At 33.5% G+C, this 21,367-nt stretch overlaps 1 protein-coding gene and 1 long non-coding RNA gene across 16 annotated transcripts in view; one reads left to right on the forward strand and one right to left on the reverse strand.

Annotated features, from left to right (window-relative positions):
• Positions 1 to 21,367, forward strand: part of LOC126741664 (voltage-dependent calcium channel type A subunit alpha-1) — a 771,245-nt gene that overhangs the window by 304,268 nt on the left and 445,610 nt on the right. For 14 of the 15 annotated variants that reach the window (XM_050448189.1, XM_050448197.1, XM_050448188.1 and 11 more), the window contains exon 1: positions 12,120 to 12,230. In XM_050448189.1, coding sequence (XP_050304146.1) covers positions 12,213 to 12,230 — 18 coding nt within the window. In that variant the 5' untranslated portion in view covers positions 12,120 to 12,212. Of the gene's footprint in view, positions 1 to 12,119; positions 12,231 to 21,367 lie in introns of those variants that run through there. The other variant, XM_050448203.1, reaches the window with a different exon arrangement.
• On the reverse strand, positions 8,307 to 10,847 carry LOC126741683 (uncharacterized). Its single transcript, XR_007662283.1, has 3 exons — positions 10,540 to 10,847; positions 10,048 to 10,250; positions 8,307 to 9,988 (listed from the first exon to the last, which is right to left on the reverse strand). It is a non-coding gene; the product is annotated as an uncharacterized LOC126741683 (long non-coding RNA).

Genomic DNA, 21,367 nt, shown 5'->3' on the forward strand with positions numbered 1-21,367 from the left:
CCATAAAATGAGGTACCGACCCAAAGTTTATATCCATATCGTACCGGTTTTCCTTTTATAAATTGTTTTGGATTTGCCTGGATGCCTCCCAAAGTACGGTACCATAGCCTCGTCTATGCTATGCTGCTCAACATGTGGTGCATTTGCTTAACAATTCTTATTTATTATGTTGAAAAGGCGTCTCATTTTTGCAAAACGGTCACTCGTATCTAGGGTATCGTTGTTACAGCAGTGAATGTTAGACATAATGCATTCAAATCTATCTCTACTTACAGAATTTGAAATCAAAATATTCCTCGAATCATCTGAATTTTTCCAATACATTCGTCTTCTACTGACTGAGGAATAGCCGCTTACCAATAATACTCCTAAAAAAGATTTCATTTCATCACAATTTATATCAGCCATACATATTGCTAAATTCTACCAAGAGCTTTATAACATCTTCATCAAAAAACTTGGCAAAAAGCTGCGAAGGGGAACTTTCATTTGCAGCTGTCAATTCTGGTATCCAAGCAATATTTATTCGGTTATTGTCAATATCGAGATTTTCCCAGTTATATGTTTTTTTCTTATTGAACTTTGATTTCAAAAAATGTGACAATGGCAAACTGTCACTCTCATCTCACATATCTTCTTAGCGTTTTTCCATTTCTTCTTGGCTTGTATCTACTTGGCTTTGTATATTTTCACTCTCTTGATCCTTATTGCGAAATTCTGCTTCTGCTAGTAATTGCGATGGTGGCAAGTTATTGATTGCATCTTCCTGCTCATCACCTGAATCTTCATCCGTGAAATCATCATTCGCATTTGTGGGTGGAAGAATTACTATCTCAATATCGTTAGTTGAGTTCGTGTGGATATCTTCTTCTAACTCAGCAAGAAGATTATTCAATGTTAGGCCACTAAAAAAATACCTATTATTTAGTCTTTAACTATTTATTAAAAAAATTGATAATTTCAGCTATATGCCTACCGTATGTTTTAACGTACACATGATCTTAGAGACTTGTGCAGAATCCGAAACCATAATTTATTATGCGATAGTAGCACAAATGTTTATAAAAACATGTTTTCTACTCATTTGTAAAATATCATGCAATAATAAAACAATTACCGTAAAGTTTACTTACCCGACAGGCCGCAAATCGATTGGATTATTCATTATGAGACACACAACTGGCTTGAAATTGTTTTTTCACCTCTACCACAAGTCACGACTCGTATTCAACATTAGCAAGTAAACAAATAAAACTTCTAAAACACGCCTACTAGTATGCCATCTATTCGCAAGTGTCAGAACACATGAAAAAAATTTTAGAATATCGATCTGCAAACTGTTCGATTAAACGTACAGTAGGCATATCTGGGCTAATTACTAACTATCGATCTGCCACTAATTAAACATGGTGAGAGATAATCTCTTTTTCTAAATATTTTACCTTTGAAACTCCTGAGCAATATGATCCAATTCGGATACCCTCTGTTTTTCAAAATAAAATGTTCAATCAGCTACGCAGGTCTTGTCAGCAAATGTAATAAATTATTTTGTGGTCTACTCTATCGAACGCTTTAGAAAAATCGATTAACATATAATCTACTTGAAATTCTGTTTCCAAGGTGCCTGATATTAGTAGCATATTATACATAATCTAATTTTTGACTGTAAATTTTCCTAATAAATAACGTAATGCTAATAAAATAATGTTGCTTTTTAGAAACAGTTCCTTACATGGCCATTTTGGATACTTAAAAATAAGGTTACAATTAAGAAAAGTTTGCAATCTTTGGTGTTTTTTTGCAATTTTTATCAAAAATAGCGATTTGTAGGTATAGTGACTCAATATTTCAAATGTACGGTACGAAATTCAGTTAGTGCCGCTTATAAAGTTGGGGATTATTTAGTTCAAAGTGCTTTTGTAGATGCGTTAAGGCGGGAACAAACTAAGTAAACATTGTTGAGCAACAGTTGATAAACTCGTGAGTTGGCTCAATTTATACGTGTAGCTCAACAGTTGCGCAACTGTAGACAAACTGTTGCATGATGTTCGCTCCCGAGGCGGTACATCAAAGGAGACGTTGACCAAGTGCGTTAACAGTTTCGCTGGTGTATACGTGTGCAAACTTGTCAATATGCGTTTAGTTTAATTCAGATATTCGAGAGCGGTACATCGGCAGAGTAACGTTCAATTCATTTGAAAATGTCGCACGATTGGTCAGAAGACCAAGTTCTAAATTTGATAGAGCTTATAAGGGAACATTCAAATATATGGCATCCCGAAAATGAAGCTTATAAAAACAAAAATAAACGAACTGACGCATTCAATATTATAGCGACCGTTCTAGAACTATCCCGAGAAGAAATTGAGAGGAAATGGAAAGTTCTGCAAACCCAGTTTAGACGGGAATGTGCAAAAAGCGTCACAAAATCTGGCCAAGGAACAAATGAATTATACGTGTCCCGTTGGTTTGGATATAACCATTTAATGTTTTTAAAAGACAAGAATATACCAAAACATACAAGAGATACTCAAGAACAAGTAAGTAAACTTTTTTGTTTCTTTATAATGAAACATATTATTTTATTCCATTCTGTCTTGCCAAGGCACTATTCCATGGCCTGAAAAATAATGTGCAAATTGTTCTCGAACTTCCTGTGCTACTCTGGATGATTTTCTACCAATTCTATTTAACTTCATAAATGTAGATGAAGGTTCTGGTTCATTTCGCCAAGATCCATGAACCAAAATGCCCGTTGAAACATCTCCATTGTCATAGGTTCCAGGGGAAGCATCACAGCCCATGATTGTTTTAGTATTTTGTAAAAAAATATGTTAGTAGCAACATGTAAGAATAATTATTTCAGCAGTAGTAGGTTGCAAAAGCAAGGGCTTTCCTAAAACTCGAAATACAGACGACATAACGCCAAAAGCATTTTTCACTACTCGTCTTGCTCGCGATAATCTGTAATTAAATGAGCGTTGGAACGTCCCCTTCAAATATTCGCCGGGAAATGGTTCCATCTCCTGTAGAGGAAACGCATCGTCGCAAACAAATACAAAAGGTGTTGTTCCGTCTTGGTGTCCTGGCAGGAGTTTTTCAGCTGGTAAATTTAAAGTCCCATCATTTAGTTTTCTCGCGAAAAGTGTATTTTTAAAAACACCACCATCTAAAATTCGTCCTTGACATCCCACGTTTACGTATAAAAATCGATACTTTGCATCTACTACTGCCATAAGGACAATACTGAAAGTACCCTTGTAATTATAATATTTGCTTCCACTTCTAAAGGGTCATTGTAGTACGACGTGTTTACCGTCAATGGCTCCTAAGCATTGAGGAAAATTCCATAAGTTTTCATAGTCATTGGAAATTTTGAGCCACTCTTCAGGTGAATCTGGTAACTAAAAAAAAAACATTATTTAAAAAAAGGATATCCAACTAGGGCCGCAATTGTTCTCTAAGTGCCCTATGACCTCCCAACATCTAAATATGTACTCTACATATTATTATTATACTTATACTATAGGCATGTATACTTTGTTTCAGGACTTGGAAAACACGCAATATGAGTATTCATCAGAAACCATCCTTACTGAAGGTTCCTCAAGCATTCTTCAATTACAGCAAGCAGAAACACCTTATGACACAGTGAAGCAGTTGCCAACAATAAGAAAGAACAGTTCTGGAAAGCAGTTAAACCCTTCGGATCCTCATAATATTGGAATAGAATCAGAACCGCCACAACGAGACACCGTAAGGCAGTTGATTCCAGTAAGAAAAAAAACCTCGGGAAAGCGCCCAAATTTGTCTGATCCTCAAATGGATGAAGTTTTTAAATTAATAAAAACACTTACAGAAAATTGAAGAGTAAGGGATAGATTTGAAGTATATTGTGAATACGTGGCAAATAAATTAAGAACGCATGATGCATTTGTTCGAGCTGATGTAGATCATAAAATTAATTGCATTCTCCATGATGCTGATATGCAAATACTTTATCATGCACACGGGCAGTTTACTCCAAGAACAACGAATTTGCCACTTCCAACTGTATCACCTGTCTTAAGTTCGCTCTCGTACGCACCAGCTCCATCTCCTTATTATACATCAACAAGCATTCAACATCCTTCTGATCAAGACATAGTCATAGGACATAGCTTTATTGACACCCTAATCGGATACCAAGCGGATAACTCTACGGACATTTCATAAAAACTATATTACGTTCTTATATGTCTTTATTTCATTAAATAAGGAAAAAAGAAATTGATTTCTTTTCTTACCTAAATATGATCTGCCAATGCTTCTATAAGGGCTTCGCAATTTTCAGGAACTATAGTACCAATTAGCTGTTTAGAAATTTGAAATCGGTACATTAGACTGACATATGAATCTCCAGTGGCTAAAAACCTTAAAGTTATCATTAATCTTGTTTTCACGCATATGGCTTCCCGAAAGTATTTTTTTTGCAATTTTAGGTTCAATCATAACGATGTGACTTTCAAATGCGGTTGCATTAACTCGAGTAAAGTTTTTGAACAGCATTTGGTCTTCCATTCTTAGTTCTGGTAAAAACTTCCGTTTTCTGTTTGCGAGTATACTTCTTTGCCACCACCGTCCCTTTCTGCAGTTACGCGATTTTTTAATGTTCATTAATAAAAACGTGCACCGTGCGAGTAAAGCATCGTCTTCGTCGCACATTTTGGCTCGACTGAACGAACTTTTCAGCAACAAGGTTCGCCGATGTTTTCCAACAATCATCGACGTTTGTTTGCCAACAGTTGATCAACCCTTGCTCAACAGTTGTTCAGCTGTTGCTCAACAATGTTTGCTTAGTCTGTTCCCGCCTTTACATAACAATTTAAAAACTTTCGTCTATATCTTTTTAAGTAATGACGCTTACTTTCTTTAAGATGGAAATAAACAGAGCCTGTGCTATTAGTCCTCTAAGAATTCTACGAAACAATACGAAACAATAGGGACCATTCCACTCTCCCAAAGAGATAATGTGTTCTACGATAAATCACAAATTAATTTTAAAACTAAACAAAACTTAACAAGTGATTTGAGTCTCACACCAAAGATTCTAACCATAGGACTAGTATTCTACGATATCGGTGGCACCAGGATAGTACAGGCAAAAAGGATTTTCTGTCTTTCGTAAAAGTTTCAAGTACTTATAGCCCAAAAGAAACTAGGTCTTTTGTATGGGCTGCAATAAGTATATCTCGGTTTATTTTGATTTTTAATAGAAAGAAAAAAAGAAAGAAAGAAAATGTGCTATATTACGTAAGACAAAACAAAATCTTGTGTACAAGCATCCTAAAACTAAAAAATTCCTAATCCACTTTAAATTTCAAATTTCAAACAAACATACCATCTAAAACATTTTACCATACAATTTACACACATTACCAAAATTAATTATAACAAAACAAATTGAAAAAATTAAAAAAAAGGATTTTTTTGATAAATTTGATTAAAAAATAAGTAAAGCTGTCAATAAAACAGAATTTAGAGGAAGTAAATTAAAATATTTAATAGGAAGAGACAAGACTAAAAGACCAAAATGATGTCAGAGCACAGGTCAAAAGGTATCATTAAAAAAATCGTCAAGGCTATAATATGCCCTGGATAATAAAAGTAATTTTAATTTCTTTTTGAATTTCTTAACTTCTAAAATTTGTCTGATACATAGAGGAATATGGTTGTAATTTTTTTTGCTAAGGTATATAAGTGAGTTCTTGGTGAGGGAGGATGTAGGGATTGGTAAGGGAAAATCGTTAACCTGGCGAGTCATATGACCAGCGTTAGAGGGAGGTTTAGAACATGCATGAATAAGAGTAGCTGTTTCTAAGATAAAAAAAGAGAATGAGTTTGGATTTTTTGAGATATAAAGAGAGGCTTACAAGAATCTCTTAACCCAGCGGAACATAAGTTGTTTAATAATCCCTTGTTGCTTAAACCCCAAAAAGGCAAGCCATAACGAAGATGGGACTCAATAAGAGAAAAGTACACTGAACGTGCAACTACCCCTCCCGGCTCATGCCCCGCCATTCTTACTGCAAAGCATCCAGAGGATAATTTTGATGCAAGATTTAGGATATGATCTTCGAAGCGAAGGCGACCATTAATGGTAATACCAAGGAACTTACAGCTATCTTTGTATTGCATGGGGGAGTTTTCACTAAACATAAGGCCCTGAACGTCACACTTAAATCCCATAATGAAGGTTTTGCCCACATTAAATTCAAGCCTGTTTGCAGCACACCACTCCGATAAAATCTTAAGATCCTTAAAAACCCGGGCTCTTACATTATCAGAATCTCTATGATTCCATAAAATGGTGGTATCATCAGCAAACTGAACCACTTTGCCCTGCAGTTTTAATGAACCCAAATCATTTACATAGAGCAAAAATAATAGTGGTCCTAACACTGAACCCTGAGGTACTCCAGTTTCAAGGGATCTGAAATCGGATAAACATCCAGATACTGTAACTCTTTGGGTACGATTAGACAGATAGGATTCCAGTCATTGCAATGCCACACCTCTAAAGCCATTATTAATTGAGCTTAGACAGCAGTATTCCATGATCTACACAATCAAATGCCTTGGATAAATCGCAAAACACTGCCGCCGCGGACTCTCCAGAATTTAAGGACACATAGACACTCTCTAAAAAGCCGAAAACAGCGTCGTGAGTCCCTTTTCCCGTTTGAAATCCAAACTGATTTGCAGATAAAATGCAAGGATCAATATTAGTATTCACATCCTTGAGCAATAAATGAGGAATATTACAGTAATAATCATTTAAACTCTTTGGTCTTACTTCTGGTTCTGACTTTTTAATAATTTGATTTTTTTTATCAATAAGGGAAACATGTCTGATGTCTGCCTCAATTTCAGTTATATCCTTTTAGTAGAGTAACATGAAGAGTTCCACGCGTTCTCCAGAGAAAGTCTAAGCTCGTGATCTGACAGCTCATACGCACAATGGTGCGCGTTGATTGAACAGAGATTTGGCGAGAATTTTTAAAAACGGAAACCGTTTATTCATTATTAAATTGATGCGATGTTGTTAATTTTTTTAATTAAAAAAAAGATTTGCGGAAAAGCATAGAGGTGGAAAGGTGGATATTTCGGTAGGTTTCAAGAAAATGAATAATTGGTAAAGTTCGCTTAACTGTTTAATATGGAAGCATTATTGTCGGTATAAGAATTTAAGGAAAAACTAAATTATTTAAATATGTTTATCAGTCAATCATCTTTTGAATTGACAAAATTATTATTACATAATATGTAGGTATTAATTGCGTGAAATACGGGCTATGTGTTACGGTTAGCGATAATATCAAGTGAGAATTCTAAATTTTTTGTTAAGAATTTTTAATTTAAGAAGCGGGCAGTCTATAATTCTTAGCAATATGTATTTATAACAATGACTTGGTAGTATCCAGGAGCTGGCGCCATCTATTTAGTAATTTTTATGTGGGGACTTGTATCGCCCTCTCACTCACTCCGAGAGTGGAGTGGAGGCTGTCAATTGTCAGGATGTATTCGATCCATTATGGCGGATTAGGTTGCACAGAGTCGTGACAGAGACTGGTTGTAAAAGTCGTTGACTTCCACGTGTCTAAGCTATGTAGCTGTTTTCTTGTACGATTGGTACAATAAAGTATTGTTATCCGTTAACAAGTGTATTATTTTGGTGTTTAAGAGTATAGGATCTCTCGTCTGGTGACTACAAAACCTACATTTAACAATCGTTTGCGCCCTCTATGTCATGTGAATAACAACAAAATAGAAGTGGTATTGTATAGGAAATGATAATACCGACTTGGTAAAATTCAAGAACTGGGACTTTCTATAGTTATTTGGTTAAATTATTTTAATTTAGAAAAATAGAAAAAATAACAATGGCAATACTGTGAGTATTACATTACCATATCATTTTTGAGTTGTAGTTGGTCCATCGATTTTATTTTAATCGCCATGATTTTCGGTACATGTATAGTGTCCCCAACAAGGATCCAATAGTCTTGAGAGTGAATCCTCAGATATGCTAATATCTACTTTTTTTAATAATAATTTAACAAATTGTTGATCTTGTAAGCGTCATCTTATCATTGCCGTATACAGAGATGCGGTGAGAAAGTTATATATATATAAAGTTATATATATATATATATACAGTCCACTCAATTCTAGTATTATTTATTACTTAAGAACAAAATCCCGTGGTTTAAAATCGTAACCCAAGAAATATTTTAGGCAATTTTCTTTAGTAAATGCCAGTTGATTTTAGTGTTTTAACAGCACGGAAAAAAACGGTTTTTTTCCTGTTTTATTTAGGAAGTGTTGAAAAAAACCAAAAAAAGGAAATATTAAATTTTTTTTTGGTTGCAGTAGTTGGTTTGCACAGAGACCTTTCCACCATGATACTGGATCACAATCGTTTTGACTTGCAACTTCCCACCAAATTGGTCTTCCGTAAAAACCTGATTTTGATTTATACATAGCCGCGTTGGCAATCACCTTATCAGCTGGTAGATCAATATGATTTGAAATATGTTTAATAACTTTAAGGCAGTCCAGGCAATCCTCGTCTGAAAGACCCTGTCCTCTAAATCGAGAATCTACAAAATAAGCGGCCTTGTGTAGATTCTTACAGCAAATTCTTTTTGCTACTTGTTTTAGTATAGTATTTGAAGTACTGCTATTTATTAATGATGACTGCCTTTTTAGGCTATTGATTGTTTGAACTTTTATGTCTATTAACACTCTTGGAACAAGTAATAAATTAGGAGAATCGCCCTCTAAAACTTTTATACCCCTGGCAATAGGCTTCAGAAGTTCTCCTGCTATAGTAATATCTTGCCAAAACGTATTGCAAAGGATTTCTCTTCGTACTGAATCTTCTATTATGACGTCTTTCGAAATTAGAGTTTCTTATAAGGCAGCTTTGTTAAGTTTTAAGGAGCTGAAAAGAATCTCGTCTCCTGCAAATCTGGTTGGATTTGGCATTTTTAAAGCAACGGCTTTATTTCCATACTTTTCCTTTCGTTTTTTGCGAAATACTGCAAGGGAGACTCGTTTGTTTTTAATGTTTTTTACAACCGTTTTAGCCTTATTTCTTAAATCGGATAGCCGAGGAATCCTCATAATGTCTTTTGCTAATAAACTGAGCCCGTGGGCAACACATCCGATCGTAAAGATGTGAGGAAACTCAGATCTGACCATATTCCATGCAACTCCCATATTGCTAGCATTATCTGTGACTATTAACAAAACATTTGCGCTTCTAACATCATTAATAACATTAACGAATTGTTGCCCAATATATTGTCCAGTTTCTCTGTTTTCTCCGGGCTCAATGGATTTGTAAAATACAACGTCGGGGGTGGCTAAAAGAAAATTTACTACTCCATCTCTACGAATATTAGTCCAACCATCTGATATGAGAGTTAAACATTGAGAGTTCTAAACCTTCTCTTCGGCTAATTTCATAATACGAGCATATTCTGCTTCTAGTAATGGTTTCCGTAAACTATGTAAGTTCGGTGGTTTATAGGATGGCCGCAAAATATTAAATGCGACATTCCACAAAGGGTTTTCAGAAAAAATGGAAAGCGGTAAGGCCCCAGCATAAATAGCTCTTGCAAAGGCGGCATTTGCTCCTTCTTTGAGATTCGATCTGTGAATGATATTATGCTCGATTGTTCCATACGTGAGTGTTTAATGATCTTCCTGCCGGTCATAACATTAATGTCCTTAACGTTTCCAGTGCTGCCTCCAGCATCAACATCAACACCACTTAAAGTACTAAATGAACTTGTCGATGGCGATGTAAGGCTCGTATCAATATCAATATCCACAACTTCCATGTCAATGTTTGTATCATCTTGACCTAAATTATTGTTGTCACCGCCTCCAGCATCTTCATAAACATCAGTATTACTACAAGACCCACGATTGAGCTTACCTAAAATGAAGTAAATATGATGCAAAGAATGCGCATTAAAACTCAAGTACAGTCATTACCCTGTGCAGACATTGGGCCTAGTGATTCCTTAATTTTCTCTGGATACTTCAAACATTTTAATAAGTGGTTGCTCATTCGCGTACCATTTGGAAACGAATAGGTCTGTGAGCAAAACTTGCAAATTACTTTATTTTTGTTTTCACCACTTTTAGTAGTCTTATAATATTTCCAAAAGTCTAATTTTTGCATAGGCATCTTGTGGCTAAAATTTAAAAAAAAATGAAAATAATGCCATATTCTGTTACCATTCCATTAAAAAAAATTATTCAGATTCTATAATTTAATCTACACATCCAAATCCAATATTTAAAATAATAATAATTTTAATAATAGATTTATTAGGAAATAAAAAAATGCTATATGGTTCTCTCCTCTTAAACTGTGTAGAAACGTAAACATAACCTTACATAAAATTTAGTTTACTTTTAGGTTTATTTTACAGTTTCAGTAATATTCTTTAGCAGTACAGTTTAAAAATATAAAAAACTTACCTACAATAACCGTCACAACACTTTTAACGCAATAATAACAAATTGATTATCAGATTATTTTTGCAATTATCTTAAAGTTCATCAACCTCCTTCAGTAAATAAATCAAAGGGGCAACTAAGGAGCAGTACTACGTTATTGAAATAAATATGTTGTCGATACTCGATGCCAATAATAGTAAAAAATAAACTGATTTGTTATTGTTTCTCTTCTACACATTAATAAATATGAGGGTTTCAAAGCTGAAGTGGTATGCGTAAAATGTGATTTTGAGTTTGAGTAAACAGCAGTTAAAGTTTTTTGCAACAATCAATTTATACTATACTATACGTTTTGTATAATTAATATAGGCATCTAGTGGTCAAAATGACAACTTTGGAGGTCAAGCATTTTATTTATAGCTAGCTAAAAAAAAAGGAAAAAAGCAGTTTTTCTAGTTAAAACGGTTTTTTTCCGATTTAAAAAAAAACGGTTTTTTTTAAAACACTAGTTGATTTCAATAAGATGGTTGCATCTGATAAAACTGTCTTTCCTACAGGAGTCATGTTTTGAAAGTGCAACCTTTAAAATGGGGAGATGAGGATATTAATTGATTTGGTGTTACACCAAATTTATATTCTATATGTTACAAATGTTTTAAGAGCTTTGTCGAAAGAATGGTTTATACAACGAGCATTTGCTTTATTTACTAATTTACTAATGGTTCTATTAATAGTATATGTTTCTTTTTTTCTTGTGGGCAAGGAGAAAGATATGTTTAATCACACTGCTCAGTCAACACCTCTGTAAACAGTAGAGCCGGATAGCCGCTAGATTAATATCAAATTAAGACGGACTATTCACTAAAAACTATCATTCTCCGAAGATACTAACCAGACACAGGTTGACTCTCTAGGACTCGTGATCAAAGAGTCTTTTATTCAAGATCAAACTTCTTAGCCTTGCGCACTGTCTTTATGAAGTTTGCTATCTGGTCCCAGGTATTATTTTCCTGAAACATATTTTCTCAAATCGACAAAAATAACTCTACAAAGCTCCTAAGGCCGCAGAGATCACTAGATAATGGAAACAACTATTGGCATAAGCAGCGGCCGTTAGTAATATAAGATATTAGCTTACTGAGAAATGCAACTTCTGATATCCCTGTCGACGATGAGTCTGATCTGCTCGGCAAAATTCATACCACTGTCTATCATCACTCGAAAATATTTCACCAAGTGTTTGGTCTTAATCTAGAGATCTTATTCATTAGACTAGCACATCAATGCATTTTGTAGTAAAAATGACGATCTCTGTCTTACTGAGGGCAAATAAAAAAAAAGTATTATTAAAAATAATAATATTACAAAATCTATCTTTAAAATATTACAAAACCAAGTTACTTGCTACTAATTACTTATTACTTATTACTTACTAATTACAAATTACTTACTAATTTACAATTATAATTATATTCTTAAAATTGTAGTTATCTTCTTTTATCTTACTTGTTTTATGCAGATTTAAATTAAAATTTAACATGTTTGTTTAGCATTATTTTTAGGTGACTTTTATAATATTGAATTAAATCCTTAACTGATTATTTACTCCGTTCGAGTATGCCGTACTTCTGACAATCATTGCCAACTGTATCGTCCTAGCACTGGAAGAACATCTGCCCTGTGCCGATAAGACCATGTTAGCACAAAAATTGGTAAGTATTCATTATTTTTATTATAAATTAAGTTAATAGATTTGCATAAAATTATATATAAAAATTTAAATATATACGGTATTAAAAAATTGTAGTAAAGCTTCTATGGTCAAAACTAAACTGGAAAAATTATAGCTCTGACCTAAACTTGGGATCTTTTAAGAGTAATACATGTGCATGTGTGTGCAATAAAGTTCATAAGCAAAATGTGGTATAAATTAAGCCAGAGCAAATTAAAACTATATTGAAATTGCCTGAAAACTCACAAGGGGCATTCTTAATTCTTTAATAAATCAAGAAACCTCTTAAAGTGAAATCTTTATAGCATTCTAACAAATGTAGGATAGTTTCTCATCTGCCATGCAATTAAGCAAATTATTTTAAATCTTTTTTCCTATTTCACTTGAGGGATCCTAGTCGGAGCCTGAGCTCACCTGGAAGATAATTGGAAAATGTACAAAAGAAGATTATTTAAATGATGCCGGAAATATCAACTGTATTAACCGTAAAAGTTGTAAAACTTCTCTTAAACGATGAAGAATTTAATGAGTTCGGATAAATGTAATTAGCAGCTGCATTTATCTGATTTCTTTGGTTCACATAGATGTTGGAATACCTGGTTGTTCTTATCAGCCTGACTCTAGTTGTGCTTAGTAAGCAACTAGTTTTGCTGGGGTACCAGGTTATTTTTCTTAGCCTGACTGTTCTTATTTGATTAATCGAGATGCTCAAGACAACCTTGTCATTCTAAAGCTCCTAGTTGATCTGGATTCCTAGGTAATTTTTTTTATAATCTAAACTATAGTTTCTAATAGTTGACTTTGATGAATGAATGATTCTTTTTCTAAAAAATAATGTTTCTAGCTCAAATAACCCGTATTTTAATAATGTAATTTTAAATTAAACTACCAAGCATGAAACCTTTGCTAAAAATAATTTAGTATTACCTTAGCAATATTAGCGAATTTTAAAAAAGTTGCCGCACAAATGATTTATTAAAAAACGGTTTTTAGTTCAAAATTAGGTATGACCACCATGCTTGATTTGAGAAAAGCACACAATGTACCACATAAGATTTTGCAAGTACCCCTGACAAAAAAGCGATGTGATGGGGGACAAATCAGTTACTTAAATAATTTACACAAAATTTAAAACAGGTAAAAATAAATAATAGCAGAGTAGGTTCCCTGAGCCACTATTATTTTCTTTGATTAATTCATTCTTTAAGCATTTTTTTCTAATAAGACTCCAAAGGCTTCGTTATTAAAATATCTATTTACTTGATAGCGTATAATATATAGATGTGATCTTCTGACCTTAAGATATTATATAAGGCACAGCTTTTTCTTGTTCTTCTATAAAGCTTTGACATTATTTGAGAATATATTGAGGCGTATATAGTTTTGGTTACATAAAAGAATAAAAACCAGAAGCCTGCGTTGCTGGACTGCTTATCTCGGAGGCTTAATGCCAAGGAATGGTATAATGTTTCTTACCTTATATTAATTAAAAACAATAGATGGGACAGAGTTAAAGGTTAAGCACAAAATCAATCATCTTAACTGTTTGATGTGCCTTTAGTGTACTGACGTTAAAGACAAAAACTTTAAGTTTTAGGAAAAATGTAATTATATTACTTTTGCTTGCATTCAAATTCCTTTCATTGGCATTTACCTATTTAATATTGTTGCAGTTAAAATTCAAACAAAGATGCCTCACCTTGGGATGCAAATGGACATCAACTTGACTTTTACAGATCATATTCAGGGTAATATTTGTCTCTCCATAAATTTAGATTTTGACCTTAAAACTCTTATATTGTTCTCTTGTGAAATATATCTTTGACTACTGCTCGGTGACTTGTGAGCAAAATGTTATGTAATTCATGGGAATATTAACTATAGGTTGTTGCATAAGGTACAATTGTAATGGAAAGTTTTGTCAATGTATTACCAAATGAAAGACATTGATCTCTTTAATTATTTATTGGGCAGTGCTGAAAGTAATTTTAAGAGCCACTCACTCAATCTTCTCGTGTTGACTGCTGAATATAGATCTCCGTCATCACTTCCTATTCGCATCCGTCCTACCCGCATTCAATTTGTTTAGCAAGCATTTTAAATTATAAGTCCATGGTTTTGGTGGGCAACTATGTTTCGATGTGCTTCGTCCCTTGCTGGCCACTCTATTATCCGCCTTGTTCATTTATTACGAGTTATTCTAGCGACGTGTCCTCTCCAACTGAGAGAGAATAACAACATTTTAGTGTTGCTATTCTCTCAACAGCATCGGCTACTCTTGACTTTTGTCTTATTTCACGATTTGGAATTCTATCTTTTAAAGGAATCTCCAATATCACACGTTCTATCGCCCTTAGAGCTACTCGGATCTTCTGCACCGTTCTGCTTGTCAAGGTTAATAAATTCACGCCGTTAGCTAACACCGGTATCACACAATGGTTAAAGGTATTTTTCTTCATGTATATTAGGAGATGAGATTTTAAAATATAAATCAACTTGTTGCAAGCTATGCAAGTCAGCCTTAGACGACGCAGAAGTTTGTGACCCAGATATTTATATGTCCTTACTTAGTCTATGGCTATTGTTCTTACGTACATGTTTTTGCTAGTAACAATATTTGTCATTGGTTAAGTTTTTGCAATGTTTATTTTTAATCCCACTCTTAATAATGAAACATAAAGTTTGAATTTTTGTTGCCACATTATTAAAATCTGCTCCGGTGTTTGGCTGCAATACCTTTAAAAAAATCTTAGCAGGGCTCCAGGCGTGGGACTCTGTAAATTTTCTCTATTTAGAGAAGGAAGCGAAGATACAAAGATCGCTTAATGCCTTGGCACTCTATAAACATTTCCTTATAAACTTCGTTGTTGCTCGGGCATAGAGAACTCGATACTTATCTATTCTAAAAACATCAGACAATTGAGCATAGTCCAGCTGTGAATACAAGAAGAGGAAGAAAATGACATTGACAATATTGATATTTTGACTTTTTTTATTTTGCTTATGTCAAAAGTTTGTTGTGATGTAAAACTTAGAACTTAGTTTTTGGCTTTGTTTTACTGTTTTACATTGATTTTCATTGGTTCTAGCGCCTAGCTTAGTTCAAGCACTTAAAACTTTAAAATGCTTCCTGTGCAAAGATTTTTAATTAACGAGTTAGAAAATCGGCAGCGAATGCAAGAAAATCGTCTTGAAAAACGAGTGATGAGAGACATGAGTGACCCTTTTGCAATACCGGACCGTAGATTTTCGGAAGTCTTCCGGTTAATTAATCAATTGCAAGGTGTAATTTTACATAGAATATTATTTACTTAATGGAATGGATGAGTAGTTCCCTAGTAAAATAATTTGATTTCTCCTTTTCCTTTTACCCTAAATTACAGAATACAAATATAAATAAAAAACGAAAAACTGAAAATAAATCATTACATAACACTTAAAAAAATCAGGTAGTGACTCCCGTCCATTGCACGTTAAATTTTTTCTCCCTCCTAATAAAATTTCCCGGTTCACGGCGTACGGACGGGGAGTCGGTGCCAAACCCAAATAATTAAGCCAATAGATTTATTCTTTTCTTTTATTTTATTATTTTATATTTATTTATTTCATTTCTTTTTATTCTTTCCCACAATACACGCTAAAAAAGGAAGAAAATAATATCTTTACAATAGAAAGGTCCTTTTCGTTGTCGCTTAAGAAAGCGAGGTCGTCTATATACGTTCTGTAACGGAAAAGCCCGAACGGCGTTACAGAGTACGAACTACCGTAGAGATAGCGATAGAGATAGCGATGTAGAGATAGAGATACCGTAGAGATAGAGAACAAAGAGTTTATCTATCGCTATTTCCGTTACAGAGTCCCACCTCAGACACCTTCTGTGAGGGACAGTGACGCAATAAAAAAAATAATACTACCCGTGGTGCGAGAAAAAGGCTTACTAAAAGGGACACTCACCTCTGGTGTATTTGTCAGACAAATTCCACGAAGCGGCTATCCATAGGGCTATAAAGCTACATAAGTAAAACCAACAAAATAGAGCCCTATGGAACTGTGGTGAGCCTTCAGAAACTTCAAAAATCGAGTGACAAAATGTCGAGGCGTTCAACCACCGGCAACCATGAACTTAATAAATATAACTGGATTGCTAATGCATATGGCCATGATACCCAAAAATGGCCGCCATTTTTATAGTAGTTGTGTCCCTTTGATGTTGGTCACTCTGAACATTTTCAGTGTTGCCAACAAAAAATATATTAAATAACGGTAATGAAGTTGACGACGCTGATGTTTAACGTGTGACCTGTCATGAACTAAATTTATTTTTTCATTGACAATGTTTTTAAATTATTAATGGAATTCTACAAATAGGACTCGACACGATCACTCGGTACGAGTGTATAGATTTTAAATAACATTCTCAATTGTGAGTATAGCGGATTGCCTAGTTTTTGGCGATTTGTAAACGACGCTTGGGTATATCGTCTGCAACAAGCAGATATAGCTTCCTCCTTATTTAAACATGTGTGGTTCACTGTTTCTCAAAACCGAATTATTGTAAATTGTCTGTATGTGTTGTTTATGATAGAATAATATATAGAGTTGTTTATTTTTACTATATAAACCTTTGGTAATTACAGACCCTCATAAAATCATCTATATTTTGATTTTTATAGATGGTTGTATCTATTAATATGGAAACACTGTACATAAAAGGAAAGTAAAGGTCGCAATAGATAAAATAGAAAGAAAATAAAAGTTTTTTTAACTGAATTTGTTAAGTAAATACAAGCAAAAATTTAAATAAAGACCATCGTTTTCATGATATTAGGATTAATTAAAGATTCAAGTTTGAGTTAAGACTTATGATTCAAGATTATCAGAGTAATAAATCAAATATTTTAAAGCGCATGCATCTATCCCAACTTAATTGAAACTTTGTCTCATTTTTAGGTGAGGATTACTTTTTTTCCCAAATTTTAACGAAGTACAAGAAAAATTACAGATTTAATGCAACTATTTCAAGTTCTTAACTAAATGTATTTTTCTATTTTGAATTTGTAAACATAACCTCTCAAAAGTTTAATTGTTTTGTTTTCCTACAACTGGCACAACTGAAATTTGTCAGAGTGACCAACATTGAAAGGACACATTTACGCAAAATGGCGGCCACCAAGTTGTGGCCATTTATTTTTCATTGAATTGGCAGTCCAAGTATTTTTATAAAGTCCGTGTCGTCAACCCAATGAAAAGTGAAAGTCCTGTCACACGGTCAAAAAAGTGCCATGTCACCATACTGTCAAAAATAAAGGCAGATTCACATTGACTCGATAAACTTTCGCAAACACTGCGATAAATGAGACAGAATGACTCAATAATTTATATCCATTATCAAGAATTAAAATAATTAGAACCAAATTCATAAAATCAAAATTGACACGTGACACTGGGCTTATCTTTTTCCTATTTTAATGCTAGTTGTGGCGTTTTAATTTATATGTTTATTAATATTTGCGTATCGATGTTCAATTCGGCATTCTGTCAGCGCTTTTAGGATTTTTTGTAGGTTTGTGGTGTCAAAAGCCTTTTCATAGTCTACATATGTTAATACTTAAGGTTTGTTATATTCGAACGCTTTTCAATATAATTTTTTATTAATAACAGATGATCGTTTGGTCCATACCCATTTTTTTAAACCCTGCGTGTTCTCTATTATAATTTGTTAATTTCTTGTTAGTTAGCTATTTTCGATTTTTTTTTGTAAATAGTTTATATATATAAAAAGGAACACCTATGAGCCAATAATTTTTGAGTTCCGCAATACATATCATCTTTTTTATGCAGTAAAACTATTTCTGCGTCTTATCACTGGGATGGCATTACTCCTTTCTGTAGATATCAAGTAAAAAGTTTGGCAAGAGCCTACCATAGTCTATTTCCAGCAATTTTTAAGTTATCCACTATTATTCCAACTCCTTCTGCATTTCAGCTTCTCCTATTTTTCAGATCTACTGTTTTTTTATCCCCTTCACTGATTTTGATGTTATATGCTGTGTTTCCTTAAATTTTTGATTAATCACCTTTGGCAATGATCGACTACGAATATGCTCTTGATTCCCATACAACTGGCAGTAAAATCTCTCTATGGTATTTGTTATTTTGTCCTGATTTTCAGAAACCTGTCCCTGTTTATTTCTTAGCTTGCAGATGTTTTTTCTTTCAAAAGACATGTTCTGTCTGAGCACTTTTAAACTTTTATTTTCATTTATTACGCTTGATATTTCTAATTATTATGTTTTGTCTTAATTTTTCGTTTTTCTTCTTAAACCTTGGACAACTTTTTTTCTACTTTTTTTAATGCTTAAACGATGAAGTTTAATTTATCTATGCCTATTTCCTTCATATTACTATCTATGGGTAAATTTCTGCTGATGTCTTCCTCAAACATGTTATGTTTTCTGGTAGACTCCTATCTTTTAATATTACCCTTAATTATCATTTTTGTTATTTCTCTCTTAATTTTAACATTTATTTTTGTTCGAATCATTCTATGGTCATTCTTTGGTCGCTTTTTGTTGAAAACCTATTAAAAACTATTACATTATGAATTAATTATTTCTTTTCCGCTTGACATTATGAAGTGAATTTAATTTCTTGTTATATTCTTGTGACTTATCAAGGTCCATTCTTGATGTGGCTTCTTATTAAAAAATAAATTTATTTTACAGAGGCTTTCCTGATGCAAAAGGTCAATAAGTCTGTTACCTCTCTCGTTTCTCCCGCTATATCCAAAGTTTCACGTAGGTAATTCTGCCTTGTCCTTTTGAATCCTAATTTGGCGTTAAAGTGGTCAATTAGCATCATATTGCGTTTTCGTATTCTTACTAGCTGTCTAATGATGTTTCCATAAAATTGTTCAATTTCCTCACCTAGATTGCCACTGCTGGTGCCCATGCCTGTACAACTTTAAGTGTATATCTTGAATTTAATTTCAGAATTAAACTAGTATTAAAGAAAAAAACAGCTCTGGGACGGACAATAAAGTTACTAGGTTAGGTATGTGCCTTTCGTGTATTAAAAAACCAACACCACTGACGACTCTTCTTCTCCTCTAAAATGATGTATATTTCCAGAAGTGTCATTTGCACTGTTTCTCGGCGTCTTACGTCACTTATGCCGACTATATCCTATTTCGTCCTATTTACTTCTAGTTCTGTAAGTGTTGCCTCTGATGAAAGGGTTAGGGTACATAGCAAGCATATACATGCATTTGTCGTTTATTGCAGTGGCCTTTTTCCGATGATTCTTAACTTTATTATGACCGCCACCTTGGTTAAGGATATTGGAATCGTCGGGGACTCGGGGATCTTACGTGTCCTTAATGAGGAGAATTAATGCCACGCTTGTCAGCTACACATGCTATTCGCAACAAGTTTACTAGTTTTATTCCACCCTGGATATCTAATTTCACTGATACCTTAATTTCTCCATATCTGGAAGGCATTCCCCTAGCCACCACCTGAGGAAGCGCCCAGGGAGGACTACCATATCTAGTTATATCTCATATCTAGCTATACCCCACACGGAATAGAGTACATTTATATTTTGTATACTTTGATTAAATTGTTAGATTATATTGTTTCTTCAGTTTTATTGTTCTTTTATATTAGTTCGGTTAAGAACTAGTTGTTATGTACCATTTAAGATGAGGATCAGTGATCCCTTTGACCACAAAATAGTGATCAGTCTAGAAAATATTAAAAACATTTATCTGAAAAGTACAAATAAAACACAAATAAAATTAGTTTTCTGCAACTCGAAAAGTTAAAATATTAATTAACCTTAATAATTACGCAGAAGAGCTATAAATACCCTAACATCGTTGATTGAATATTTGGGAAGATACGCAATCCTGTGTTAAAAAGTGTACCCGGTCGACTATCGGATTGCCGTTCAGTTTCGTGCACCGTGTGGTGCTGCCGCAAAGCGTCAAATCTAGGAACGATTTATTTTAGCTGCGTGGACCTGGCTTTTGGCTTCTTTGAGTCAGGTTTTCAACGACGATGGAATCTCCGGTTACGCGGCCGTGTTGGATATTTTTTTAAGATATGGGATGATGCTGCCAACTATGTTTTTATTATTTTTTTTTAACATACAGCACGGTGTCATTTATGTGGTGGTCAAGTGATAAGTGATATACTTAAGGGTGGAGGCATATTGAAATTTCTTAAAAGTTAAATTTTATAAACAAATAATTACTTACCAAAATATGTTTCTGAGACAAAAATTAATACAAAAATATATATATAAAGCTATTTTTACAAAATTACCAAAAAAGTTTAATACAAGTTATAATTCCAACAAACATTATGTTTCCTTCATTTTGTGTTCAAGAGGGTCAAGTTTTTAAATAAAAAGCCCGTTGCACTTAATTAACTAAAAACTAATATACAAAAAATATGTGGAACAAATTTTAAGATATAAGTAGGTTTCACGTAAATATTATAAAGAATAATTTAAATAATTCATAAGACTTAATACCGATGGTAATATAACTTCTTGATCAATAATTTTTTGTAAAAAGTAACCCATTTTGTCATGTGATTCAATATCTGAAAAATTGTGCAGCCTAGTGAGATCTGTAAAGTAAGGGGTTGTGAGTGAAGATGTTAATAGAAATAGAAAATAGGCCACATTTTAAGTTTTAAGCGACACAGGAAAATTCTCAATTACCAGTTGTTACAACTATTCTTAAAACTATAAAAAGATACCTAGTAACAAAAAAAAACATTTTGTTTTAAGACCCCGCATCACGGTTATACAGGACGTCAATAGAGGTGGTCAATTAGAGGAAAGTTGAGCAATATAGTGTCCTTTTATAATAAAATCTAAATACTTCCTAAATTTTGCAAAAAACTGAAATTTGGCAAAATCATTTTATTTTTTTTCTGGCGTTATTTCAAAATATATGACAAAAGTATTTATTAAATGAATAAATTATTGTGACCACTTTTTCTCGCCTATACGACGACACCTTTAAATTTAAAATACGACGTTCTGTCTTTAAAGAGCCATCATCAACTTTGTTTTTCTTTGTCGGCGCTATATTGACCATTTGCA

The sequence above is a fragment of the Anthonomus grandis genome, chromosome 10 (genome assembly GCF_022605725.1).
Source record: "Anthonomus grandis grandis chromosome 10, icAntGran1.3, whole genome shotgun sequence".
Classification (NCBI taxonomy): Eukaryota; Metazoa; Arthropoda; class Insecta; order Coleoptera; family Curculionidae; genus Anthonomus; species Anthonomus grandis.